Here is a 27,324-nt window from a genome sequence, read left to right on the forward strand (position 1 = left end):
GGAAAGAGAGAGCAGGAGGGAAGAAAAAGTGAGCAAGGAGCTGGGCTACAGCAGATACAATGACAAGATGCATTTTCATTCACTGCCACACTGTTTTCCCTCAGTGTTTTTTTACTGGATTTCATACTGGATTTTCCTGGCCTACTGGTGTTCATGTTTGGAGGAAGTTAACTTGAAGGGAAAAGACAAAAGCACAGCAATATCAGAATTCCCTCTCTCAGGCTACTCAGAGAAAAGAGAAGCAGCGGATTAGGACAGAAAGTGAGGTCTTAACTCAAGCTGGTTAACTCCAGCAAGGGTGATGGATGCAAGTCTGGTGTGCTACCATGATTCTTCAGAGTGCTTTTTCACTGCCCATGGCTCCCTACCTTCGTAAGTTCCTACTTCCAGAAGGGTCCCACTTCGCTCCAACTCCAGAAACTCCTCCACAGTCAGGAAGTTATAGTCCACACCAGGCACTTCTCCTTCTCTTGGAGGGCGGGTTGTGCCTGAAAGGAAAAATTACCACGTGAATATGGTTGGGTTTTTTATCAAGAGTTAAAAAGGCAAATTAAAAATTATGATAAAGACCCAATGGAACCTGTAAAATACAATTCAGGGAGCTACACAGAGAGCAGTGTCAAGAGTTCAGTTAGAAGGTTGGAGCCCAGATTAAAACAAGCCAAGATATAAATTCCAGGTCGAGCTGGCAGTACCACTTGTTCCACCCAACAATGTTTTTAGTATTCCCCAAAAGACTCTCTGGCAAATAAATCTCTCCTATCACATGCAGAAACACAGTATCTGAGAATATGCCAGCAATTACCTTCCTGTGATTAGCATGGTCAAGAGATGTGAGATATGAGATACTAAAATGCAATCTGTATTCTCAGATAAGGTAACTTCTTTCTAACTTCCATTATTTCTGTATCACTTTATCTCCCCAAATATATTTTCACATCATAAATATCTTTTGTCCATCCTTTTTTTTCATAATATTTTATCTTTACTTAAGCTGTTATTTTTAATTCAGCATTAAAAACTACCATGAGACAGCTCTGATGCACCATTCACATACGCCCACTAAAAAGTCAACCTGCAAACTCTTCTCACAGAAGTTCACTTATAAGCTCCTTCCAGTTCAAGAATTACTTTTTGAGTAATAATTCACACTCAATCTCCTTTGGTCATTTAAATAGTACCCACGGAAAATGGGCTCTGATCACTGTTTCTCCCTTCTGACAAATGTACAGCCCTTTGAAGCATTGGTGTAAGATGAATCATTTCATGACTTTTTGCTAAGATGGCTTGGGCCACTGCATTTTAGGTCACTGAGCACAGCTTAATTGATAAGGATCAATTTCTATTCAATAGCCTTTATTTTCCATGCCTTTGGAGGCCAGGAGATGGCTGGATTCTGTACATATGGGACCAAATATAAATGTCAGATTTACAGATGGTACAAGAAACTGAACTTTAGAAGAAAGAGCAGCATTAGAGTGTCAGAGGTGTCTGAGTGCTGTGGCTAAAACCCATCTACCAGCTTGGGAATAACTTTGGAGATGTGGAAACCACACCTAACATTTCATGAAGCATGATTTCTCATTTCTGAGGGACCCTTCTGCCCCTGGGCAGTGCCTCCTTAACGCATACAATTTCTTAAACACGATATAAAAGGACTGAAGAAAGTATGAAGCTGAGCCTCTGGAAATTAAATGGGAAAATTCCAGCTCTCAGAAGTTGAAGGAGCACAAATTTACCATGCCTGCATCTGGCAAATGTTCTCCTCAAGTGCCAAGGAAGCGGAAAGTCTGCTTATGCCCCATTCATCTGAGAGACTGTTCAGTCTTGACAGTGACACCCTTGAAAGACTATCACCAGATTAATTTCCTTGGTAGACACCCACTTTCTCCAACACCCTCCATTTCTTGTTTCAAAAATAGAAATTCTCTCTTTTTTAATTGTTTACCACCAGCCTTCAGATAGTCTACAAATTCCTGTGCTTTTTCTACCATTCCTTGTCTGGGAGCTGGGTGAAGGCAAGAAGAGGAAAAGCAAAAAAGGGGATGGAAATGATGGATATCTTCACCCTACTAGCAGAATTACTCTTTCCTAGTTCAAAGGATTCAATTCTGCAATCGTTGTGGTCTTGAATCCATACAGTAAGACTGCAATGACTTTAACCAAGTAGGTTCTAGCAGAGGAGAGATGTCCTTCACAGATCTACGCCAAAGGAACATTAGAACTGCACCACATGCCTCTCTCTGCCCGAGCATCTGCATTTCCATTTTAAGGCAAGCAGTGAGACTGAGTGGGAAATGCCCCTGCAGGTCTCTCCCTGCCGTGCAAGGAGCATGCAGGCACTCAGGATGGAGGGGCATAGCTTGGACAGATCACCTCCTTCCTGAGCACCAGCACCGCTGTGGATGTTCAGGCATCATTGCTTTTGACGTCTGCCAGGCTCCCTGACATCAAGAGGTAAGGAGGAAGAACAAAAAGCTTCAGCAAGAAGTATGTCCAAGGACCTGCTGGAGCTGTCCCATGCTTGGAGCCCAACAGAAGTGAGAACCAGACTTCTGGAGAGCTCCAAACATCACCCCGAGCCATTCTGCAAAGACCAGGATGTACTTTTTCTCAGCAACTCACAACAAACATTGACGAGACGCAAAGACGAGGGAACTTCAGGATTCATTTTACTTTATCTTTTAAAGCCCTCTGTTTTTCTTTATCTGTATCTTCTCATAGAGAGCATTTATTAATCATTTTTTTTTCCCCTTCTGAATGTTTATCTGGGTGAAATTGCAGTCAGCAATTTCCTCGTGCTGCCTGCCTGCTTGACGTGACAATTATATCTCTGCCATAATTCCTCTGAGCCAACTTAATGGATCTATTTGTTTCATCTCCGTGTTCTTAATTTCCTGAGTATGTTCAAGTGGAGAAGTAGCAGATGCTCCTGCTACCAGCCCCCCCTTTGCCTGCAACACCCCCCGAACGCCAGGTCGTCAAATAAAAGCACAACTTCACATCGCAGAGATAACATTTGTCACCTCCTCTCCCTCTCCAGCAACAAACCCAGGGGAAAGAAAAACAACACTGGTTAGGATATCTTATCTGGGTGAAGGAGAAGAACCAAACAACTTGCTGCCTAGAGCCAAGGCTGCTCCGGCTTCACACCGGAGCGGCGATGCTGCGTGTAAACCAGCCCGGCAGGGGGAAGGGAGAAGCTGCCTCCCTCCTCCTGGCAGCAGGAGGACAGGCTGCCGGCTGGACACACGCCTGGCAGATGGCATTTCAAAGAGTTTTCATGAACCATCTGGGCTGTGTACAATGATTACAAACCACACTTACAACAAAGCCAGAAGGCTTGCTGCACAGGGAGGGTGGGGGGAGAGGGCGGGCGGAAAGAAAGGGGGAAAGAAAGGGAAACCCAAGAGGCGTGTTGAGAAGACTTGGGGGCTTCTCAGGCACAGGGTGCTCAGAAGAATCGGCACCTTCCACCCTGAGCCCCTTCACAGCCCTTCTCTCCTGTGCTGCACACATAAGCACAGACCCACACCACCACAGGCTGCAAGCTACCACTGGAGCTGATCAACTCCACACTGTAATTGAAGCCTCCCATCGTTAATGACATAATTACATGCAAAACCCAGTCTGTTTGCCCTCCCTCCCCCTTTACACTGCATTTCAGTGTCCTTACCACAGGATGATCATCACCGAAGGGGAGGGCTATGGAGATGTTTTATCAGACCTAATAGCAAATCAGACCACTGCTAACAGCAGAACTAATTGAGCACAAGTGCTGTAGAAGGCCCAGACAGGAGCTGAGATGCTCCAATAGAAAAGGAAAGCCAATCATCTTTAAATACCTTAACCTGTTTGCCATGTTTGCACTGTAATATGAAGTGGCATCAAATCTTGTTGCCATTAGGTAGCAATTTAACTAATTAATTTGAGATATGTCCCACTGTGGGACTAGCTCAGAATTACAGATGCCACAAGGAGACACTGAAGGAGAAACCCAGTGGTTACTGACTCCTGCACATTTGATGGTTCATAAACTTTCACTCTCGTTTGGCTAAAATGTACCACAACATATAAAACTAGTTAGAAACATTAAGGTCACTGGGAAGTGCTCAAATCTTCTGCAACCACGGCAGACTTAAGAAAATAGATAAGTAAAAATAAGGCTACTCATTAGCATTGCATGTTACACCTTTTCTTTAGGTGGGCAGGTAAAATTACATATAACTTGAGTGGCTCAGATGCTGAGTGAAACTCTTCCTGGCTGTTGGCTTGGTTATCATACTCAAGCTGCATCTTAGTTTATTCATGCACCAGTAATGGTTGGGCCACAGAAGACAGATCTCATCATGGGCTGAAGATCCAACCTGAGAAATTACAGACACAGGTGAGTCTGCCCAAGCAGAGCCCAGTGCTCTGCTTACACTAACTAAATTAAAGCTTGTCATCCATGCCTAGAATAACTGGACTGTGACTCAGATGTACGGATGACTATCAACTCTTTTTCTGAATAATTTAAGTTCTCATTTAAAAGACAAATAGCTGCTGCTGTTGTGTTGCCCATCAACAACACTGACAATTACCCAACATGAGCCTCAATTACAGTATGGCCAGATTGCTAATATGTGGTTCAGGGGCTCTTTAGCTCCTTATCAATCTATGAGAGCCCCATGTTAGGCTACTAATAGTTACTGATGCCCTGCTGCTAAATTAATAAGAATCTTACTTATTGTAATCTAAAAATAAGACTTCAAAGGGGCTGCAGCCACTTCAATTACTTTCTTGTTAAAACAAAAAACTGTTCTTGTGCAGCAATTCTGTTACCATGCACCAAAACAGCCCCAAGCAAGTCATTTAGAAGTTGACTTCTCAAGTGCAGAACACCTACACCTCCCATTTGCAAAGCAGTGATTTCTGCAGACTCCTTATCCAGCTCCACTGCTTGGCAGTGGTTGCCTGGTGAGCCACCAGAACACAGGTGATGAAAACACAAGTCATTTCCTTCTCATCCTCACTGACCAGCTTCTCTTAAAATGGCAGATAACAGGGGAGTCATACACTCAGAGCAAAGATACAGTTGCTACAACCATATTTTACACAATCTCAGGTCACTGGTGGTTCCCACAGGTGAACAGAACTGGGGTAAATAAGGATTTCATGTGGGGTGTACAGGGATGCTTAGTGAGTCACCAAGTGCAACACCAAGTGCTGTGGTGGGGGTTGGCTGAGAGGCTTGGGAGGGTTTGCAGGAGGGTTAGGTGGGTGAAGGATTCTGTTCTTGCCAATGGTCTCAAAGGCTGATATTTCTGTTCATTCAGCAAGAAGAAACTGCTCTCATCGCCCACACTGAAAAAGTCCTCAGCTGCCAAGGAAAAAACACATTAGGAAAAAGCCCCTCTTGCTCTGCACACTGTTTGGAGGTCACCTTCTTTCCTCATGTCACAGGCCAAATCAGAGAGCCTGCTTTGGCTCTCCTGCATCTGTCACCTATGGTGCCAGATAACTGGAAAGCAGGACCAACTCCACAGATCTGCTGATGGACAGCAGAGAAGGGAAAAGACAGACACAACCTGGTCTGTCTCCAGAAGAGAAAACCTGATCAGCAGCCAAGCTCAAGGCAGAACTTATCTGTAGCACAGCATTAAAAATAGCCTTCTCTACACTAACCGAAAAGAAAGTGTAACTTCTCTGTAAGGAAACATCTTACACAGAACTATTTCATCTTATTGATTTCTGGGCTTATCCAAAAGGAAACTACTGATCATTTTTTTAAAAAAAAACCAGCAGCAGAAGGTTTGTATTTGGGCACTGTTGTGCTATCCATTGTATGTGTGTGTAAGGAGTCATTTATAGCTGTAACTACAGGAAAATACAGAAGTCTCAGAGAAGCCTGGTCTGTTACAAATGAAACATGCTCAACTTACAAATACAACTTCCTCCTGAAACCTGAAACTCGGGAAGCTCATTCAGGATTTTAAATGTTGTCTGTCCCTTCTCTAGCCACTGACTTGATGCCTAGAAAACAGGAACGTGACAAGCATTCCAAGTGTCTCTGTGGCAGAGTAGAAATTCAGTCCAAAGGAGAACGTGGTCTGTTGCTGGCAATTAATTCACAGCTCTGCTAATGACGCACGGGCAGGAACAGATGCTGATTGACTCTTCCTGGCCACACAGATAACTGCAGTCCTGAAAGCAAAATTTCTGTCACTGTGGTCTGCAGGAACGACTGAGTGAACCCAGAAAAGAGCTGACCAAGACAAACCTGTCTTTCTACAGACACTTTTCAGATAGAAATGCATTTTGTGGCTGTGGGCTGAAGTAATTTTTCTTCTGTAGGGGGAGATGGAAGGGATTTGTATAAAGAACTCAGTACCTCTTCTCTCACCAGTCTTTCCAGCAACACTAAGTGACCACAGCAGCAGGTTGAGAGGGATCCCTTGTTGCTCAAAGGACCGTATCACAAACAAAAAGCAGTGGAAGGTCAACCCTCAGTGCACGTAGAAGCTGCTCTCCCTCTTTCTGAGGGAGAAACTGCTGTGTCCAGTTGCACCTCTCTGGCCCTTTCTCTCACAGTAGCTCTGACTACCTGGAGCCTCCCTGGAGAAACGATTCAGCCAAGCTGCATAGCAACAGCTTGGAGTTTGAAAACCCTCCAGGCAGCAAATTATTTTCGTCTCTTTTAAATCTATTTTTGATATTCCCATGGCCTGCACTGCTACAGAATAAGAACTTTGATAATCTTCAACGCGTTGACACTTACAGCATTTTGATGTGGAGAAAGTGAGTTTGTTTCTGTTTTATAGCAAAGATCAGTCAGACCCAGGCTCTCAAAGGACTTCAGGAGCCTAATTCTAGAGAAATCAACGGGATTTAGGAAACCCTACAGATCAGGATCAGGGCCTAACAGATTAAGAGGGACAAAAATAACTTGCTACTGCACTGGAGTTTTGCAAACTCGTTTGTATGTGTCACTGAGCACCATGCCCTGGCTACACCAAGCCAATTCAGCATCAGGGCATTCACTCTCTAGTGTAATATTAATTGAAAAGAAACTGATAATTACCTGATGACTAGAAGAACTAAGGGTGCAAAATGTGCCACACTCACCAGGAAAGCCCCTTAAAAAAGACCTGTTTAAAGAACTATGCCAAAGATTCAAATACAGCAGCACCCCTGTTCCTTAGGAAAGTACCACTGATGGGTGGTACCACTGCAGTGTGGCAGTTACTAATGCAATTACATCTCCATGTGTCCTTCAGAGCCTTCATGTGCTTTCTCCTAAGGAAAAATAAAAAAGAGCACTGTGGCATCAAATAAAACATAAATAATAAATGTTCTTAGGCTGGCAACAGCAGCAGCTTCCTTCTGGATCTCTCTCTCTGAGTGACTGTGGTTACCTCACCAGACACCTGCAGTCGAATCCTTCTCACTTCCCACGAGGTTGGACACCCACCAAGAAGATTAAACTTCATGAACTAATGAGTTTGCCATTAATTCTGTGTTCATGGGAGTCCAACAGCATGCACCCCACTAATTTGGATTGTGAACTACTGATGAAAAAGCAAACTATGTGCCCTCCTTGGTGTGAAGACCTTAGCTGTAACTATGCAGTTTTATTCTTTCCAATATATGGATTAGCATAATAAAGTGTAATTTTATAAATCAATAAAGCTGTAGTAATGAGATTGCACTGTAATGTTCTGCTTTTAAATATTGGCACAGAAATGAATGAAAATTGCAATTTGTGCAAGTGTGTATGTGACTTATGGGAAGTAAAATTAGCTGAAAGTAAATTAACAGGGTGATTATAGACTTGCATTTATGTGCAGTTACTCTCATATATCCACTTCTAGAAGTCTAGATAACGTTACAACCATGACATACACCTTAATTCCAAAAGGACCACCTTTCTTGTATGTAAATTTCCAGTGGAAATTTTTTCCACCTTGGGAAAGACTACAGCAGAAGATGGTGAATACATATACTGGATAATTAAAGAGAAACCTAATTATCTGGTTATTTTTAATTCTGTAGATCATGCACTCTGGACTATCTCAACCCAATCCTAACCTGATCCCTGTAGAGCCTGCTGAGGGCTGCCCCACATCAGCATCTCAAGCCTCCCTGAGCTGAGGCACAGCAGTGCCCTGCACTGCACCCCCCAGCAGCTATGGAAAAACACAACATGAATGAAGACGACTATTCACAGAATCACAGAATCCCAGGGGTTGGAAGGGACCTCAAAAGATCATTCAGTCCAACCCCCCTGCCAGAGCAGGGTCACCCAGAGCACATCACACAGGAACGTGTCCAGGGGGGTTGGAATGTCTCCAGAGAAGGAGACTCCACAGCCTCTCTGGGCAGCCTGGCCCAGGGCTCTGTCACTCTCACAGCAAAGAAGTTCTTCCTGAGATTCACATGGAACCTCCTGTGCTCCAGTTTGCACCCACTGCCTCTTGTCCTATCACTGGACATCACTGCACAAAGCCTGGCTCTGGCCTCCTGACACTCACCCTTTACATATCCTTCTGGAGCTGAGGGGCCCAGAACTGGACACAAGATTCCAGATGCGGCCTCACCAATGCAGAATAGCGCGGGAGGAGAACCTCCCTTGACCTACTAACCACCCCCTTTCTAATGCACCCCAGGATGCCATTGGCCTTCTTGGCCACAAGGGCACATTGCTAGCTCATGGTCATTCTCCTGTCCACCAGGCACCCCAGGTCCCTTTCTCCTACCCTGCTCTCCAGCAGGTCAGCCCCCAACCTGTACTGGTACATGGGGTTGTTCTTCCCCAGATGCAAAACTCTACCCTTGCCCTTGTTGAATTTCATTAAGTTTCTCCCCGCCCAACTCTCCAGCCTGTCTAGCTCATCATTCCATCTGAAAGTGCACATCTGCATTAAATGCAATAGGCTAAGGGTGTAGGGGATGAAGTGCTTAAAAATTACTTTGAACTAAGCCACAGGAGACTTGGGATGTAGGACTGCTCCCACCCAAAGAGCACTTTAAACAAATACCTCATTGTCTTATTTATATGTCCACGTTCTAGGAAGTAGTTTACCTGGAGGTACAACTTTTCTTCCTTTACATCTGTGTCTTCATGGCTGTTTGTGAAGCTATCTGGTTTCTACAGATTGCCAAAGAGAAAGTGTAGCCCAGCCTGACAGTTTCATTAAGTCAAGGGCTAGCATCAAAAGCCAGCTGTGAACTGGTCAGTGGAGGCCCTTGGCTGCTGAGAAACAACACACCCACCAGCTCCCTCTCACATTTGGCTGAGCTTAAGACAGTGGAGTATTGAAAAATGTTTTTCATTGACTACTGAATCTTCACATGGCTTAGTACAAGTTTTGAGCAGGTAAAATTCATGTAGGATGATAGAATAGGTAAAAAATAAACCACTCAACCCTTTTGCTTAATGTTAGACACACAAGACTGATGGATTCTCCCTATTTACAAGGACTCACATGGAGAAGACAAGGGGTCATGGGCACAAGTTGCTCCTGGGGAGATTTCAACTGGACTCAAGAGGTAAATTTTTCACCCTGAGGACAGTCAGACATTGGAACAGTCTCCCAAGGGAAGTGGTGGATTCCCCCACACTGGACAGTTTTAAGTCTCAGCTTGACAGGCTGCTGAGCCATCTCATATAAACTATAGTAGTACCTAGAAAGGTTGGACCAGATGATCCTTGAGGTCCCTTCCAACCTGGCATTTCATGGTTCTACGACTGGCAGGACAGGACTTGGGGAAAGATGAGGGCCCAAGACAGCAATCAGGACTGGGTACACTGTAAATTCTTGCAAGATGAATTGCCAAGTCACAGAGCAAAAGGAGACACAAATCCACGGAATTCAGACAAACTGCATTCACTAACTTTCCAGGAAAACTGAAGGGGTTTGCAAACATTGCACGATTCTTTTTACCTACCATGAAATACTGGAAGAATTTCCCAGTTTGGTGGAAGACACACAGTGGAGTCTTGAAGCAGAAATACAGTGAATAAGAACACAACAGACAGTTTTATCTTGAATTTTTAAAATAAAATAAAAATAATGATAACTCGTTTGGGCAATATATGTGACTACTGTAATCAAAGGAAGAATTAAAACAAACAAACAAAACCAACAAAAGCCAAAACATCAGAAACTACTGTCAGCCATGTCTGTGCAAATCTGTCTCACACTGAGATTAGCAGTAGATCTGCAAGATTGCCTGTTCCTTCCCTACAACAGCACTACCAACACAAGCTGCCACAACTATTGGAAGCAAACATTTCTCTTGTCTTTACAACTTGCATACCAAAAAATGTTACTTTCCCCAAAATGACATGTTTTCTATTCTACTTCAAGGCTTCAGACGTGTCCTATGAACACACACAGCATGGTTAAGGCTGGAAGGGACCTTAAACATCATCAGGTTCCAACCTCCCTGCCTCACCTCCCACCAGACCAGGCTGCACAAGCCTCATCCAACCTGCCCTTGAACACCTCCATGGAGGAGGGCACCCACATTTTTTGTAATAAAGCTCATAATAAATGGAACATCCAACACAGACCAAACACCTGCAGTGTTTCCATTCAGATTGCATTAAAAACCAATATTTCATTTTACAGATGTGCATATATATCCAAGAAAATATATCCTGCACCTTAAAGCTACAGTAATAAATAGAGTATTCTTTGATGTCTAGTAGCTCAGCTGTTTCAGCAAAGATTACTTACATGCCTTGCCTTTTGTCTTCCAAGGCTGTTTGCACTGCTGAGATAAAGACAACACAATGTGGGTCATCCCTGCTTGGGTGTGATATAAAACTCTTCCTTTTGACTTTAATTGCCCTTCTAACAGACCTTTAATTTGCAGTTAAAAGTCTTAATCAAACACCCCACTTAACAGCATGTGCCCAAAACGACATCAGTTCACTAGTCTCATTTCTTTAAAATCCAACCACAGAGTCATGTAAATCCCACGTTTATCTCTGAGGCACTGAGCTTTGTTTCAGTGACCACATCTAGATTACTGAAAAGAGACTCTAAGAGAGCTTTTTTTCTTCTTTTTTGCCTTACAAACAGAAGAGAACCCCAACCCACTTGCACACATCATCAATCTGTTATTCAAACCAGTCTTTTCCTCTCAACAACTTACACCGGAGATCCCATCCCCAGGGTACACTTTCTTCCCCCAGCCCCAGGCCACGAAATGCTGCAAACCTAATGGACTTCCAACTGCAATAACCTCATCACACTCTTAGAAAGCCACGAGTCTCCTGTGGCTATTCAGTTTTTGGCATCAGCCCTTGGTCCTGACGGGTCTGTTCCCTGACAAGTCCTCCCTGACCTTTGTTCAGTCGTTTTCCGGCTTCATACTCAACACTGACCAATAAATGTAAATGTATCAGCTATAGTAAGAAATATGCAGATTATAGAAACATGCAGTTCTGTAGCCATAGGGATCCACGTAGTGTAAAACTCAAGGGAAGGACCAGAACAGAGAGCAAATCTACCCAGCAATACGCACATTTAGGCACTACTTCCCACAGATCCTGTCCCTTAATTTTACCTGTTCTTAATTGCTACCAATTTCTGTGGTGTTGTTGTTTTTCAGTAGCTCTCTATGCACATCATATTTTACAACTTCATGATTTCTAATGCTTTAGTTGGTTGAGAACATTCTCCTGGTTCACTTCCTGCAACATTCTTATTAGGTGACTGCTCAAGATGCTGAAAAAATACCAAACATTGAGAAGCCAATTCTTGTTTGAGTTTCAGGTTAATCCCTACTGATAATTGGAAGTATTGAAATGTAAAAGAAAATATACACATCCATTTTAATATTATTTTCTTACCTCACTTGAAATAAAAATTATTAAAAGATTTTACTATTTACAGATCCCTTGCTGTAAATTCCTCACCCCTCAGCTATAGCGCAGGAAAACTTTATTAATCCTTGTAGTTTTGCAAGTGCAATAAAAATACTAAAGGAAACCCAAGTTACCATACATTTTCCTCAGTTGTAATTAAAGCATTCCCTGGTACAGCAAAAGCCTGTTGGTTAGGCAGCACATAACTCTGCATCTCTGCAGTCTAAAGATAACTGTCATGCTATTGATAGTGTATATAGTTTTCTCCAGGTATTTGATTGTTTTTTTCAGTTGTACACAAACAATAAAAACCTTGCCTCCCAATCCTGTCATCACCAGGTGCTTTACTCTGCCTGTCTGAAACCAAGCACCACCCCTATAAAATACTCCAGTGCTTAAAACTGGGGACAATGACATAGTGTTTGGCTTAAATGGTCTTTGCTTCATTTCATCTTATTACTTCTAGTTATACCTTCTCTCTGCTCCACGTCCCTGTGTAGGTGTTTACAGCTCTGTGTTCACACAAAACAACCATTCCCTCACATTACACACTCTGTCACTTTATTAGCATCTTCCAAATTGTTTTCTGCAAGTGGCCCGATTTTAAATGCCATTTTAACCTCCTCTGCTGCTTTATCAATGCCCTTCTGGTACTGACTGGCTAAGACAAGAAGCCACATGGAGCCACAAGACCAGCAGCTCCTGCTTTCACTGTGGTGAGTAATTCTGGAGTATCTCCAGTCCCCACCACCACTGGTTGGAACCCAACAGAAGTAAGCAGCTCACAAAAATTATCCTCATGCAACTGTTTGGCAGCCCAAACAAAATGTGCTGTTCCTTGTCTTGCCTCCAATCCCTCCCAAACAAAAAACAGCACCAGGCTTTAGCTTCTACCTGTATGGGCATCACACGGGGGATATGGAACTAATCCTCAACAGCCCAGTTACCTCCCTGGCTTAGACATGGCTGGTGGAGGATGTTGTGATCATGGGCAGTGAGGAGACAGTTTGCCCAGAAATCATTTTTCTCAAGCTACTAGATTTTCCAGCACATGCCTGGAAAACAAATGCCTGAAAACACACAATCTGAGCTTGCCTTTAGAAAAACACTGAGATGAGATTCTCTCAAAAGTACCTGTAGGATATTTGACTTAAAGGACAGTCAAGTAATAATCAAAGACACAAAATGGTTTTCTTCAGGACAAAGGTGTCACGTAACAGGTAAACCTGGACTCCAGCACTTATTTTCAAAATGTGAAGCATTTATCCTTTGACAAGTATTTTGAGACCTTCAGATGAGTGACGGAGGTGAAACCGCTTTGCCAGAGAGACCTGATCCAGAACTCATAACAGCACTTGCTGCAAATCACCTGTTAGTTCAAAGCACACGAGTATTCCACTTGCTTCAAGGCCAATTTCTGTGCTTCATATTAAACACATGCTCCAGTTTTTGCAGGACAGCAGCCTAGAGGCAATACAAGTGTTGCAGATCCATAAAGGAAACTGTTCGTAGCTGGGATTGTGACCTGATTTCAGGTGGTTCCTGCTGCCAATCATGCTGGTGGAGGCAATGAAGCTGGCAGGTGCTGGATGTCCCACCTCCCAGCTCCACATGTCCCAGCATGGGGCTGCCAGGCTGCACCAGAGGCCCACGCTGACACACAAGGCTGCGAAGGGCAGCACAACTTTTCTAGACACCTGCTCTCAGAAAGGTGACAACCAGTGGCAAAGCAACACTGCAGCCAGCAAGGCTGGTGACATCTTACCTGATTTCAAGCAAATCCATGAGACATGGTGAATCAGAGCCTTGATTACCAGACTGGCTACACTGAATCCCCAGTAGGATGACATACAGATGTGTACTTAGATGAAGTAATAACATGAACTGTAGCAATAACGCTCAAACATTCAAGAGCATGGTTGGTGATGCATCATTTTGTGACACACTGGCAACATTTTTTTAAAAGAAACATTTGTCTCACCCCACCAAGGAAGCATTGCAGAACGTCAAGAGAACTGGAGATGAATCCCTGCTACCCCTGCATCTGCAGGGTGAGGGTGACCAGAGCCCAAGTATTGAGAGAAGAGAGGAGAGAGACGAGGGAAGAGAGAAGAAGAGAGAAGAAGAGAGAAGAAGAGAGAAGAAGAGAGAAGAAGAGAGAAGAAGAGAGAAGAAGAGAGAAGAAGAGAATGCATTTAAAATATTTAAAATCAAAATAAAATTAACACCAAATCCTCCACTATCCATAAAAAAATCTGAGCAGCTCCACTTGCCTTCAAAATGCCTTCAGCAAGGTGGGAAATGAAACTGTGCCCATTTTCAGACAGGCTGTGGAGGCACAGAGCAGCCAAGCTGGCAGCCCAAGCTCAGAGCTGATTAGGATGCAAAAGAGCAGGAGGTCACTTGTGTCCCACCATTCTGTGGTTAGCAGACAACATTTTGGGGCTAATAGCATTACGTGCTCTCTGATGCTGATCTGTTGAGATACATGTGTCAGTCCTCAGTGATGGCTTCATCAGAGGGAACTGCTGACTCAATATTTAGGTGTAGCAGCACGAGCTGTTTATGTGCACACAATTAAAAAACAACAGATGACTTCTGGAGCAAAACACACGGATAAAATTGTCTCTCGAGGCAAAACAAAAGAGCCAAAGTAGCTAAAGCCCTTCCCCACAGTGACTGTGCAGTAAAATAAATCAGAGCTTCATGTAGCAACCATCCATTATTCCAAATATTTTTAGCAGTTCTAGGATTAATAACTGGAAAGAGCCAATTAAAAAAGTATTACAAGGAAATATTTATCCTTTTGATGAACTGCCACTCCATCCCTTCAGGTTACTTCATAACTCCCAAGAAAATTTCAAGTTTGAAACATTCACTATAGCATTTTTCCTACCACTACTGCCATGCTATTAAAGTTACACTTTAAACTTTCTAGAGGAATTAACCACATTCATGATTATTTCATTATTTTCCTTTCTGATTGTTAAAGCCAAATGAAATTACTTCCAGAGCTGACAAGGAAAAGACAATTATTAACACTTCCAAACATCCATTTGCCAAAAAAACATGGTGAGGGGAGAACATTGCCAGGAGTTGTAAAAAAGTACTTTGTCTATTAACACAAATCCCATCCTCTCCTCTTATGGTTGCAGCTCCCTGTCTATTACAAGTACTTTACTTGAAATAGGTCAAGACTGTAAGCAAGTATTATTTAAAAACACAGCTCTGGGACATTCTTCAAAACACATAAAAAGTCATTAACACTTGTTCTTCCTTGGAGCCAGCTCTACAAGACCTGCAGCCTGGAGAGATTCATCTCTCTTCCAAGTCTCTAGGTTCTTCCCAGTCCTCCATTAGAGGCCAAACAACTGTTATTCAGGGAGCTGGAGCCTTATTTCCTGGATCATTTTATCAACGGGAATCTCATTTATTATTAAAAAGAACAGAAACTTGACCTTCCCTGGAGACTTTTACAGAAGTTCAGACTGTAGGTGAATTTGTTCAACCTGCATCATGCAAATCAATTCCTCCCAGGGTAAAGCAGCATTCAAAGTGGACAAGGCTGGCAGAATTGAACCTTCTGTGCATAATTAATGCAACCATCGATCAGCAAGAGCTTGGATTCAGAGTTTTGCTGTGAGACAAATGCACAAGGATGAACTTCCACACTTTTCAGAAGTCTAACTTTGAGAAAACTTCTTTGATTAAGAAAAGTTTCTTGCTACCACAAACCCAAGCAGAGGTTTTTCCACGGCGTGGGCAGCAGCATCATGCGCAGGAATGGGTCACAGGAAATGCTGCCACTTGTGGCTCTTGCTTGTCACAGATTTAGATACAGTGTCTCCCAAGGACAAGTAAGTGATTCCCTGATCTTCTCCCTGTTTGGTGTATGTGAGCAATTCCCATCAGCACCAGTAGAAATTATGCACATGGCCATAAGAAGACAACAATGAAAGCTCAAGTACTGAAGATATCTACAGGCTATTTCATTATCTTTAGCTCACACTCCTAATCTTTTTGGAAACCATGGCTACAGAGTTATCACAATATGCAAATCTACAAATAATAATTAATGAATCCAGGTTGGTATACATGCTAGTCAAGCAGCAATGGTCACACTATTCAAATAACCAGATTTATAAAGCAGCTTATGGTCAGCCCTAACCTAGCTACTTGCTTTGTTGATGCCAAAACACTGTAAAACTGGTTTTGCTCTGGGGCTGGAGGAGAGCAGAGGGTGAGATTATTGCAGGAGAGAAAGTGGCCTCTTTCAAGGGCTGTCACGGGCACATCAGTAGCATCAGCAGTCCAAGCATCCAGCACAGCTTTCCAAACCAGCTCACACCTTCCCTTCCTAAATATCAAGACAAACTAAACAACAAAAAATACTATCTTAAAAGTAATTGTGATGTTCAATATACGTAGTTATTCTGATTTTATAAATTTCAGGGCAACGTCTTCCCCACTCTCCACCATGAAAAAGGCAAGTTTTGAAATAAATGAGTGGTCCACAGTGGGGAATCCTTGTTGGCAGTTACAATTGGTCCTCATGGTGAGTCTCTTTGAAATCACAACAGACAGAAAAACAACCCTCCCTATCACAGCTTTCAGGGATGGTGCCTGGGCAACAGTCACTGTCTTGCCTTGAGGTACAGGAATGGACTGGGACCTCCTTCAAGGTCTCCTCTTAAATCTGCAAATCACAAGAGCTGGCAACACTGCAATCATGTAGCAGAAATTTCAGGAGGAGGGCAGAGTTGTTCTGAATTCCATCAGCCTTGTAGTAAAGTGTGCAGGTAGAATGGCTTTTTATTTATTTATTTTTTTTAAGAGGTATCCATGCCAACTCATTCATCTGTTCAGAGAACACCTCTTGAAGTGCAACTTGGTGAAGTGCACATCTACACTGCAGTCACCTGAGGACAAAACTCAGCAGCCAAGTGTTTATGGATTTGTTTGGGGCAGGTGCTGCAGCCACCAAGGGCAAGAGGCCATGCTACTGGGTTACTAATGACATCCTACTGCAAACCCACCAGCCACCTTCACACACCTGTGACCCACACTTAACAGTGTAGACAGAACCACACACTCACTTCCAGATGTAGGCTTTTCTAAATTCATGTCACAGATTAAAGGCTTATGAAGCTGTGAGATGCTGAGTTTCCACACAGATAAGGATGATGCCACGTGCTCAGCCAGCTCCCACCTCCTCCTCATCTCCAAGCACCCCTGGCTCTCCTGGTCCACCTGCACAGCCTGGGAGCTCCCAGTAGTTGCATTTGGATTTAAACAATACCAACTAATTTTAAATTATATTCTGTATAACCTTGGAAACAGCTGTGTACAATGGTCATGGTCCAGGCAGGTAAAAACTAGTAACAGACAAGTGAAAAAACATGTTAAGAGAGAGAGATGGATGAACCAGGATGCTTACACTCTTCAGCTCTCAGCTTTTGCAGGGCTGCAGTTTTCAGGCTTAGTAGCCTGTAGCAGAAGACTGTACTAGAAGGGTTTTCTTTTGGGTTTGTTTCTTTCATACCAGTTCAAGGAAATCCCCCCCTCTCTCACACACAGGAGTTCTGTCCCTCTCTTGGGCAGGTGAGATCAGAAGAAAAAATATCCTGTTTGTTGCCTAACTCCCATTATGCCAGATCAGCTTCCAATACCTACTGAGATTTTTGGAGCACTGTTAAACCTCTGCTAAGCTAGACTTCTCCCTTCCTCAGCCCCTTCTACCTCAGTGCAAAGGGCAGTGAAGAACCTCTGTGAATTTTTCCTGGAGACCAAAATAGCATTTTGTTATAGGTATTTCTGGTAGAAAGATACCCCTGGCTTACATCTAACACATCCATATGTGCCAAGCTACTCTATCTTTCGAATGCATAACTTGGTCCTTGGGATAAGGTCCCAACCTTCTCACCAATGAGACATGAGAACTCCAGGTGGGAACAGCCCTCCCACATTGGTTGCAGGAGCACTGGACCATGATGACACTTCTACCTGCTTCCACTGAAGCAGCAGTGGCAATAGATGACAGTTCCTGCACCCTTGTGCTGTTCTTCAAGACACATCTCTTGTCACCACCAAAGCAAAAGGAGGGGACAAATCTGTCAAAGGGACTCCTGACTTATCTGCATTAAGAAGCAAGTCTACTTAAACTTGTCAGGTCATCCAGTCATGAAGGTGTTGGTAATGATTAAATCCTGGAAGGTTGTTTTTTCTCCCCTTAGAGAACCTGAAGGAGAGGCAAAGCTGATGTTACCTCCTTAGCCTGGATCACAACCTAAGATTAAAGAGTGAAACATGTCAAGGCCTGCATGATGGGTTCACACTTCAGTTAGGAAATGGTAGGAGAATGCTCATCACTTCTGGAAAAGAAGTCTTCACCACTCACCAGGAATCTCCTAGCAGGGCTCTGCTCATCACTTCTGGAAAGGAAGTCTTCACCACTCACCAGGAATCTCCTAGGGCAAGTTCTGAGCTCATCTACAACACAGTCCTTCCCTTACTTTGTGCAGTTCTACACACTCCACACTCTGTTTTTGTGAATGCTGAATTTTTGCAATATAAATAAGGGTATTTTACAGGATCACTCCTTTCCTACAGCCCAAGCTTGGATGCAGACAGAGTTTGTCACGGGACAACAGAACACTAAAGACCTGTCATCCCTTTCTAGGCAAAAAGTCTTTATGAAGGTCTCAAATGAAGAGCCTCCTGCCCTTGCCTCTCTCCTCGTGCATCTCCCAAAGGGAAGACAAATGGATAACACTCTATTACCTTGATAAGCTTACAAACCTCCACTGCTCTGCACGTTTTACCTCTTGCCTCAGTGTAAATAAGCAAGACATGATTGCCCAAGCCTAGGTTCCCACAAACATACAAATAAGGAACAGTGATGCAGAACAGGAATGCATTAGCCCTTTGAAGCTCTGCTGACACATGGGTCAGGCTTCATTATCACCTCTGGAGTTTACAGCACTGCTTGCTATAATTAGAAGTGTGTCAAAACTCAGGCAGAGCCTTGCAACCACTGCTGGTGGCTCTGCTGGTATGTGTATGATAACCAGCAGGGCATGAGGTAGAGCTCTTATCCAAGTTTTCAAACAAAGACTAAGTCTCACCCTCTTCTCCCGTTTGAAAAAGACCATATTGAATGTTTTACAGAACATCAGGCTGGTTCACACTGCAGAGAGCCCAGGGACCAAGGTTAATAGCAGCAGCCTCCTGCCCTTCATTCACAGTGTCCCAAATGGGGCTGGGGGTAGCAGGGGGAGGAGGGCTGGCTGCACCCCCAGAGAAAGGGTCAAAAATATCACTAAGAACTTCAAGAGAAACAACTGTGAAAAGCTGACCTTTGCAAAGCAGATTCACATGTCAAGTACCATTTTCATAACTGATTAAACATACAGAAAGTTTTTCTATAACTGTATGATTAGATTGTTAAATACATATAATCCAATGTTTCCTGGAGTAGAATAGCTCTGCAGGAGACCCTCCTCACCCTTAGTAAATATTCAGAACATTTTGGCACACTTGCTACATTTTTAAAACTGGAACCCACATCTCTTTATTTATTTATTTTCCCTTTGCTGGACCAACCTGCAATTCCTTCTGTGTTTGTGCATGATTGATCTTTTCCCAGCCATTTGCTACCTTCAGATGCTTCATAATTCTGCAAAAGTCTAACTGACCACAAGGAGTACCAAGCTTTCTAAACAGCAGAGAAGTGTTTCTTGCTTTCTGCAGAAGATCTGCAGCCTGTTGCACACCATCAAGCCTGACAGGGAGGAAAACTCAGGGTAAACAGCACGTTTTGACAACTCACATCCCAAAGAGGGATTTTTTTGCTCTGGGTTTCTCTAACTGCTGCAAGGCTGATGGCACACACTTCATCTCTCACCACTGGAATAGGAAGCTAAAGTGAGTTTTTATACCCATTTCAGGATAATGAAAGGATGGGGCTGTCATTATCCAGTAATGGTGGTGCAACCTCTCTCTACCATCATTACATGCAGTTGGAGAAAATAAGCAGTGCTGATTCAGGAGGAATCTCTGATTGGGCTGGAGGATGGAGAAGTGTTGGATAATCTATTTCCTGAGTGACAACAACAGGCCTTAAGAGCATAAACGGAGGAGCAGAGCTGGTGAGGAAACAGCAACAAAGTCCAATCATGAATCCTTAGAAATCCTCTTACTCCTTTTATTGTTCATGTGATTGCAAGGGACCTACTGGACTCATTCAGGGCTTGTGCTAAAAGGATGTTGGGAAGTTACCTGGAGGAGCATGAAGCACAGATGGCTGAGAAGGGGTTGACTGAGACACTGAGCACCCAGTCAATACAGCACAGAGCACTGATTACCAAAGAACTGGGTTCCTTCCCCACCTCTTAAAATCATAACCCTTTAGAGCACCTCAAGTTCAGTAATAAAAAATGAAGGCATGCAGGAAAAAAAAATCACAATGTGCATGTGACACTACATTAAAACCTGCAAAAAAATGCCTTGATATGTCTGATATCATATGGAAAAAAATAAAATAAAAAATAATAAAACTAATAAAACAGCTTCAACAAGTAATTCTTATTTTAAAGAGAGACAGGCTCTTTCCCTCTTTCCACTTTGCTTTGCAGGTGGGGGGAAGGGAAGGAAGAGACAAAACTTCTGGTGAAAACTGTTCATTAGGTTCAGTGTTTTCCTGTACCCCTTGTCTTACCAGATCTCATTTCTTAAATTTAAATCCTAAATTTCTCTTTAAATGATGATTTTTCTCACAAAATGCTTGTTTGATTGATACAAAAAGTTGCAAATGCAACACTGTGACTGGCTCTAATTACTATTAATAACTGTGTAATGAATCTTGATAAGATTAACAAACCATTCAAAAAATGTGTTCCCATATTCACTCTACAGCATAAACTCCAAATCAGCAGTAATGCCAGCAGGCTATTAATATTCCCAGATTAACAAAATACAAGCAGATCATACAAGGATGAGCTTGAATTTTGCAAAACAAAATACCTGGGTAAATATTTATCAAAAAAAGAAAAAAAGGTGTAAGTTAATGTTTGTCTAGCACAGGGTATCATGGAAACAGATATAAGGGCTTTGTGACACGTGTCCTGAAGGAGTGAATGTATGAAGACAGTGGAGCACAACATCCTGGCCCAGAAAATGGGACAGAGGAGCTCAGTGGTCCCTCGATGCTGCCAGCCTGCTTTCTAGGAGCACAGCTCCATGCTGAGCCCCAGCCTGGCTCACTGTGGTTAGAGGAGCAGCAGGTCAGGGTGCAGGAGTGAGGACCCTCCTGCTGTGACAGTGGGCCCTGCTGAGGCAGGGATAAACCTCCAGGGAGCTGGGAAAGCACTGCCACAGTACCTGTCTGAGCATCACCCCTCCCTGCAGGTCTTCAAGACCAGGCTGGATGTGGCCTCGAGCAACCTGATCTAGTGGGAGGTGTCTCTGCCCGTGGAGGGGGGTTGGAACTAGATGATCTTCAAGGTCCCTTCCAACCCAAACCATTCTATGATTCACCCTTGCTCAACCAACAACTTGGTTCCTTGGTGCCGTGTCACCCAAGGGGCAAGGAGGAGGGTGCTCCCCTTGGTCTCTCCCAGCAGATGCAGGGAGGAGGGTGCTCCCCTTGGTCTCTCCCAGCAGATGCAGGAAGGAGGGTGCTCCCCTTGGTCTCTCCCAGCAGATGCAGGGAGGAGGGTGCTCCCCTTGGTTTCTCCCAGCAGATGCAGGGAGGAGGGTGCTCCCCTTGGCCCTTCCCAGCCAGATGCCAGAAATCACAGCCCCCCATGCACCCCAGCAGCGCAGCCTCTTCCCCCCGTGATGGCAGAAGAGCCCGCAGCAGCTCCAGCCCGGGCGCACAAACCGGTCCCCATCTCCCACCCACCCCCTCACCAAAACCATTCTGCTTTTCCAAGGTGACCTGCAACCCCAGCAGCTCCATCCCAGCTTCCCAGTATCACCTGCTGCACCCCAGGAGAGCCAGGGACACACTCTCTGGTTGGCTTCCCGTTTGTCGGATGCCCGGCAGCACTTCCAATTTCATCTGCATTTCTTTTTAAAGTTAGTGGAATTGAAAGAAATCCATCCCCTTTGCCAATTTCCAGCTTACATAATCAAATTCAACTGTGCATTCACAAATTCCTCCCTTTTCTGCTAGCTAATCTAACAGCAGTGGAGGGGGGAAATAACATCTCCTGTGGTACCGTCTTGATTGCCCCGGAAAAATAAAATGCCTTCAGTTTATAATGGCCTAGTAATGAATTAAACATTTTGAAACCCATAAAGGAACCTCAATAATAAGATCTTTAAAAGCTGCAGACACAGTCAAAGCAAAGGAAAAAAAAAAGAAGCAGAAATATGCTTGAAATTAAGTGGGGACAAATCACTAGGACATGGATATGGTGAAGCAAAGCAACAGGCACACCAGGGAGAGAGGAGAGAGTCCATTCACCAACATTCAGCATCTGCTTCCGTCAGATAATAAACAAAACCAAGTTGCTGCAGCTACAGTTTTGTTCACTTATCAAAAAAAGACCTAAGTGGAGTTTTAATATATGGAAATAACCACATTTTTAAATCTTTTTGTTTAGGAGCTCATACAGGCTCCCTGATTAAGTAAAAGTCTATTACCCTACTACACTGGGAGGTGCTGAGATCCAGACATTTGCATGGCTTAAAATGGCTGCAGCAGTTCAAGGCTTCTGTAACTTATTGTACACAGCACCACGCAGCACAGGAGAGGGGTCTCTTTACTGCCTATACACTATTTTAAATTTAACAAAGTCAATGTAATTAGTCCCACGAGCACCCCTCCAGTAACAGCTCCAGCTCCCAGCACCAGCGAGCTCTATGCTAGGCAGTAATTATGCTACCAAGCTGTCAGAGTCTCCTTATCTGCATGCAAATTAGTTCATATGCTATACATCTGCTATAATGACAGTATTAAAACAAGAATTTTATAATGAAGCCATCCTCTTTATAGCAACACAGCACAATTACTTTATTAACATATTGCACATCTATGTCTCTACCTGCTCCCAGTCAAATAGCCACATTTTCCATTCCCCCCTGCAGAGGGTCTCCCTCTTTTCCCTGAAACTGCAAATCAATCCAAAGAACAAGAAGGGGAATGTATCTCCACACCACCACTCCATTGTTGCTGGCCGAGTGCTGCAGCAAACACCATTAAGCGTGACTAGGTGAATAAATACTCCCAGAACGCTCCAAAAGGTTAGGAGATGAAACAGGAATCATCAAATCAGCAGCTGTTGCTCCCAGCCTTGACATCCATCATCAGCTTCTGTCGACTAGTGGCTGCCAGCACCAAGGCCAGGCAGGTGGGGGGACCCCAGGACCAGGGTCAGGTGTGCAGAGGGACCCCAGAACCAGGACCAGGTGAGTGGGGGGACCCCAGAACCACAGCCAGGCAGCCAGGGGGACCCCAGGACCAGGTGGGTGGGAGGACCAGAGGACCAGGACCAGGTGAGTGGGGGGACCCCAGAACCACAGCCAGGTAGCCAGGGGGGATCCCAGGACCAGGGCCAGGTGGGTGGGGGGACCCCAGAGCCAGGGCCAGGCAGGCAGGAGGACTCCAGCACCAGGGCCAGGTGGGTGGGGAGACCCCAGAACCAGGGCCAGGTGGGCAGAGGGACCCCAGAACCACAGCCAGGCAGGCAGGAGGATCCCAGGACCAGGTGAATGGGGAGACCTCAGAGCCAGGGCCAGGCAGGCATGGGGACCCCAGCACCAGGGCCAGGTGGGTGGGGGGACCCCAGAACCAGGGCCAGGTGGGCAGAGGGACCCCAGAACCACAGCCAGGCAGGCAGGAGGATCCCAGGACCAGGTGAATGGGGAGACCTCAGAGCCAGGGCCAGGCAGGCAGGGGGACCCCAGCACCAGGGCCAGGTGGGCGAGGGGACCCCAAAACCAGGCAGCCAGGGGGACCCCAGCCCCACCACCACCCCCAGTGCACAGAGCCAAAAAGGGACATTTAAGCACAGAGAGAAGCACCAGGCAAGGAAAACCCTGACAAGTGAGGAGGGGGCAACAGAGACCTGGCACCTGGGAGGGCTCCTGCCTGGAAAAGACATGATGGTGGCAGCCCCACCGTGGGGGTGGCCTTTGGAGGTGGTGGGTGAGGGACACGAAGGCGAGATGGCAAAGTAGCTGCCACCCCAGCTGGCTTCCAAACATCCCCTGGTGGGAAAGTTTCCTGGCTTCTCGATCCCAGAGCTGTTTTCCAGCCTGGTTTTGGGAAGGGGCAATTCTCCAGGAAGCTCGTTTACAGGAACTAATTCCAAAGACATGGAATCGATAGAGGATTTGACTGATTTCCTTGTGGGTGTTTTATGAGTTCTCGTTATTACCTTGTGAGCAACGGCTCATTACTTTCACAGTTTAACAGAAAAAAAAAAAACCCACACAGAAAGCTGTGTGAAAATCCCTTCAGTAGATCTTTACACCTAATTCTCAAGCAAATGCTTAATTTTTAGGTCTATTTTTAACCTTCCAGCATGTATTATCACAAGCCACTGGTGTTTTGGAGAAGCTGCCAGGGATCTGCATTCTAGCCTTCTTCCAAGGATATACTCCAAACCCAGCAAGCCACCTCTCCAAGGTACTAATGAATAGGGAATATTAATTCTGGGATGTTATTTCACTTATTTAATCTGATATGGTTTATTTATACCTTTGGCCAACCGGTTACTTTTCAAGAGTCTGCTTGGGAATGCAGCAGCTGTGCTTTCTAAGCACCCTCCAAAGAGCAGGAACAAAGGCATGTGAAAGTGGAGAAAAAAAACACCAAAACACAATTAAAAAAAAACAGCTTTCCCCCTTTTCATGTCATGTTTCCCCAAACACCAGAAAGGTGTGGATAGGTCTCAGTTTCAGCACTACTTTGTTCTTCATGCAAATAATCTCTTTCATCAATTATCTTCAAGCCATTTATAAACACGACTGTCATTTCAAAGCCACCAGGAGATAGGTGAGAATTACCATGGACAGCACAAAGATGTTCAAACACTAAACAAACCCAAATCTTCTCTTAAAAACTATATGTACAGCTTCAGTAAAGCCCTGACACCACAGTACATAAAACAACAAGCAAAAGAGCCAGGGGAAGAGGCACAGAGCAATGATTCTTTCTGCTTTACAAATGCTCCTTTTATTTTTGTCAGCATAACCTGCAGTTTGCTGGGTTTCTGTGAGATCAAATATTTGATCAGTTTATGAAAGGGATGATATTATGTGCTTGCCTGAGGGAACAGGGTCACTGGTTTTTGTGACCCTGGAGTTTATTTCAGCACTTGGTTCCCATGAGAAAAGTACTAAATTACCCTTTTATTTGGGGAGAGGAGAAAACAAAATCAGAATATATCATAGTCCCCCCACAGCTTCTAACAAGATCTTCTGTAGCCTTTGACACCACCTCATGAAATAATGCAACACAAGCCATCTTATTAGCACTCCATGTGCACCTAACCAAAAGGACTTAATTCTCAGAGCAGCCACTCATGCAAGCAGCAGCTCAGTCTTGTTTGCTGGAAACCTCCTCCTGTTCTGCCTTTTAAATATCTTTTGTATTGCTGCTGTTAAGGGTTAACTCTATTGTCCCTTAATGTCTACAAAAAACCCCCTGTGATGAGCTGCAGTAGGGCTTGAGTTACGTGCTGGAGCTGGCATCTGTCTCACCCAGTTTTCCAGGCTGACAAGGTAGACACCTCAAACTGAGTTAGTGCTCCAGCCTCCCTATGCTCTCAAGAGTGAGACACAAACACACTCACCCAGACCACTGTGCAGGCCAACAATCACCTTATGATGAGCTGAGCTGCATTCCAGGACCATCAATTTCTCTTCACTGGCCTTATAAGCTTTGAGAACATTAGCTTGGATGTAGACACCTGCAGTCACCCAGCATCATCAACCCAGTGTCTCCAGCCTGGCCTGCTCAGTGGACTGAATTATGGTGTCAACCCCTCCTTGCTGCTCTTACCACTGTAAGCTGCTCTATACTTCACCTGACAGCCTCAGCTTCTTGACAGTATCCCTGACATTGCTCATCCACCCACCTCTCCCTCTTACATCTCTTCTCCAGTGGCTCTGCACACTCCCTCAAACTGGGATGGGTATTTTAGGCTCCCTGGTACATTCCCCAGCACCTCCCTCATCAGTGCCCCAGACACACTGGCTAGTCACCACGTGGCAGGTTCTCTCCAGTCGCATCTCCATGATGCACCACAGGTCAGTTCTCTACTCCAGGACAGAATGAACACCTTCTACCATCTCTTCTCATCTCCAGATTTCTTCCATCAGCTGAATTGACCGTGAGTCTCTGGCTTGGCAGTTGAGTTACCATTGCTTACATTTTTGTTGCATCATTAAAGAAGAAATACTGCCATCAGCACAATCATCTGCTGGAAAATAAAGCCACATGGAAAGCACCTGCAAGGTGTGCTATTTTGGGTGGGACTGCTAATGTAGGTCAAGTTTTATTTTAAAAACTCCTAGCCATAGAATTTGGACTGGAAAAGTTCTCCTCTGGGTTGCATCTGTGTTTACTAAGAAGCCTCTTGTGAATTCTGAGTTTTGAAGCTATGCACTGCTGGTTTTTTAAAGGAAAATCACATCAACACACACAGTTCTTGTTCCCTGGTTTCAGCAACTCTAGGCTTTGCAGCTCATACACTTTGAGTGATATTCACAAAAATGGAAATTATTCTTTCACACTTAAAAAAAAAAAAAAAAAAAGAGGTCAAATTTGACAGTGAAAAAAACACCCGAAGCATTTGAGAAACAGCTCAGAATCACTTCTTGATCCTGTTACAGTTCTGGCCACCCAATTCATTGAGATAAATATCATGCAGGCTCCTCTTGCAAGCAAATCTTCCCAAAGCCTATTCCTCTCTGGCAGCCAATCCTTGAAGAATTTTACAGTTTTCCATGCAGCTTTGGCATTTCCTCTCCCTCATGGTAACAGTATTTGCCCCAGCTTGGAAACTGTGGTAGCACATCAACCAGACTGCAGAAATACTGCAGAGCCACCTTGAAATATTGAAATACTAAAGTGACCTTGTTTTTTAACATATTGTAGCATACTTAGTGTGTACATGACCCACATTGTAACTTTGGGTTTGGGCTTTTTTCTTTTTTTTTCTTTTGAATTGAGATTTCTATTGCTCCTAAGCAAAATTTAATCATTATCATATTTCAATTTTTGTAATTAAAAAAATACAGAAGCCAATCCCAAACTGGGAGTACAATGGCTGCACTTTACAAAGGAGAAATCTGACAAGGGATAAAGTAATTTATTCACTCCCCCTTCCTTCAGCTACAAATTAAATACTTCGCAAAAGATCATTAACAAGAGACTCAATTTGCAGACACTAACAACCTTGGCAGTGTCCTTTGCAGAGCAGAACAGCTGTTTAGTTGATGGGCATCTTGTC

At 44.2% G+C, this 27,324-nt stretch overlaps 1 protein-coding gene across 1 annotated transcript in view; it reads right to left on the minus strand.

Moving 5' to 3' along the window:
* MAGI1 (membrane associated guanylate kinase, WW and PDZ domain containing 1) overlaps nucleotides 1-27,324 on the minus strand; it is a 301,318-nt gene that overhangs the window by 89,770 nt on the left and 184,224 nt on the right. Inside the window, 1 exon segment of the mRNA XM_009997017.1 lies at nucleotides 369-488. Coding sequence (XP_009995319.1) covers nucleotides 369-488 — 120 coding nt within the window.

The sequence above is a fragment of the Chaetura pelagica genome, unplaced genomic scaffold (assembly GCF_000747805.2).
Source record: "Chaetura pelagica isolate M959 unplaced genomic scaffold, ChaPel_1.0 scaffold364, whole genome shotgun sequence".
NCBI lineage: Eukaryota > Metazoa > Chordata > Aves > Apodiformes > Apodidae > Chaetura > Chaetura pelagica.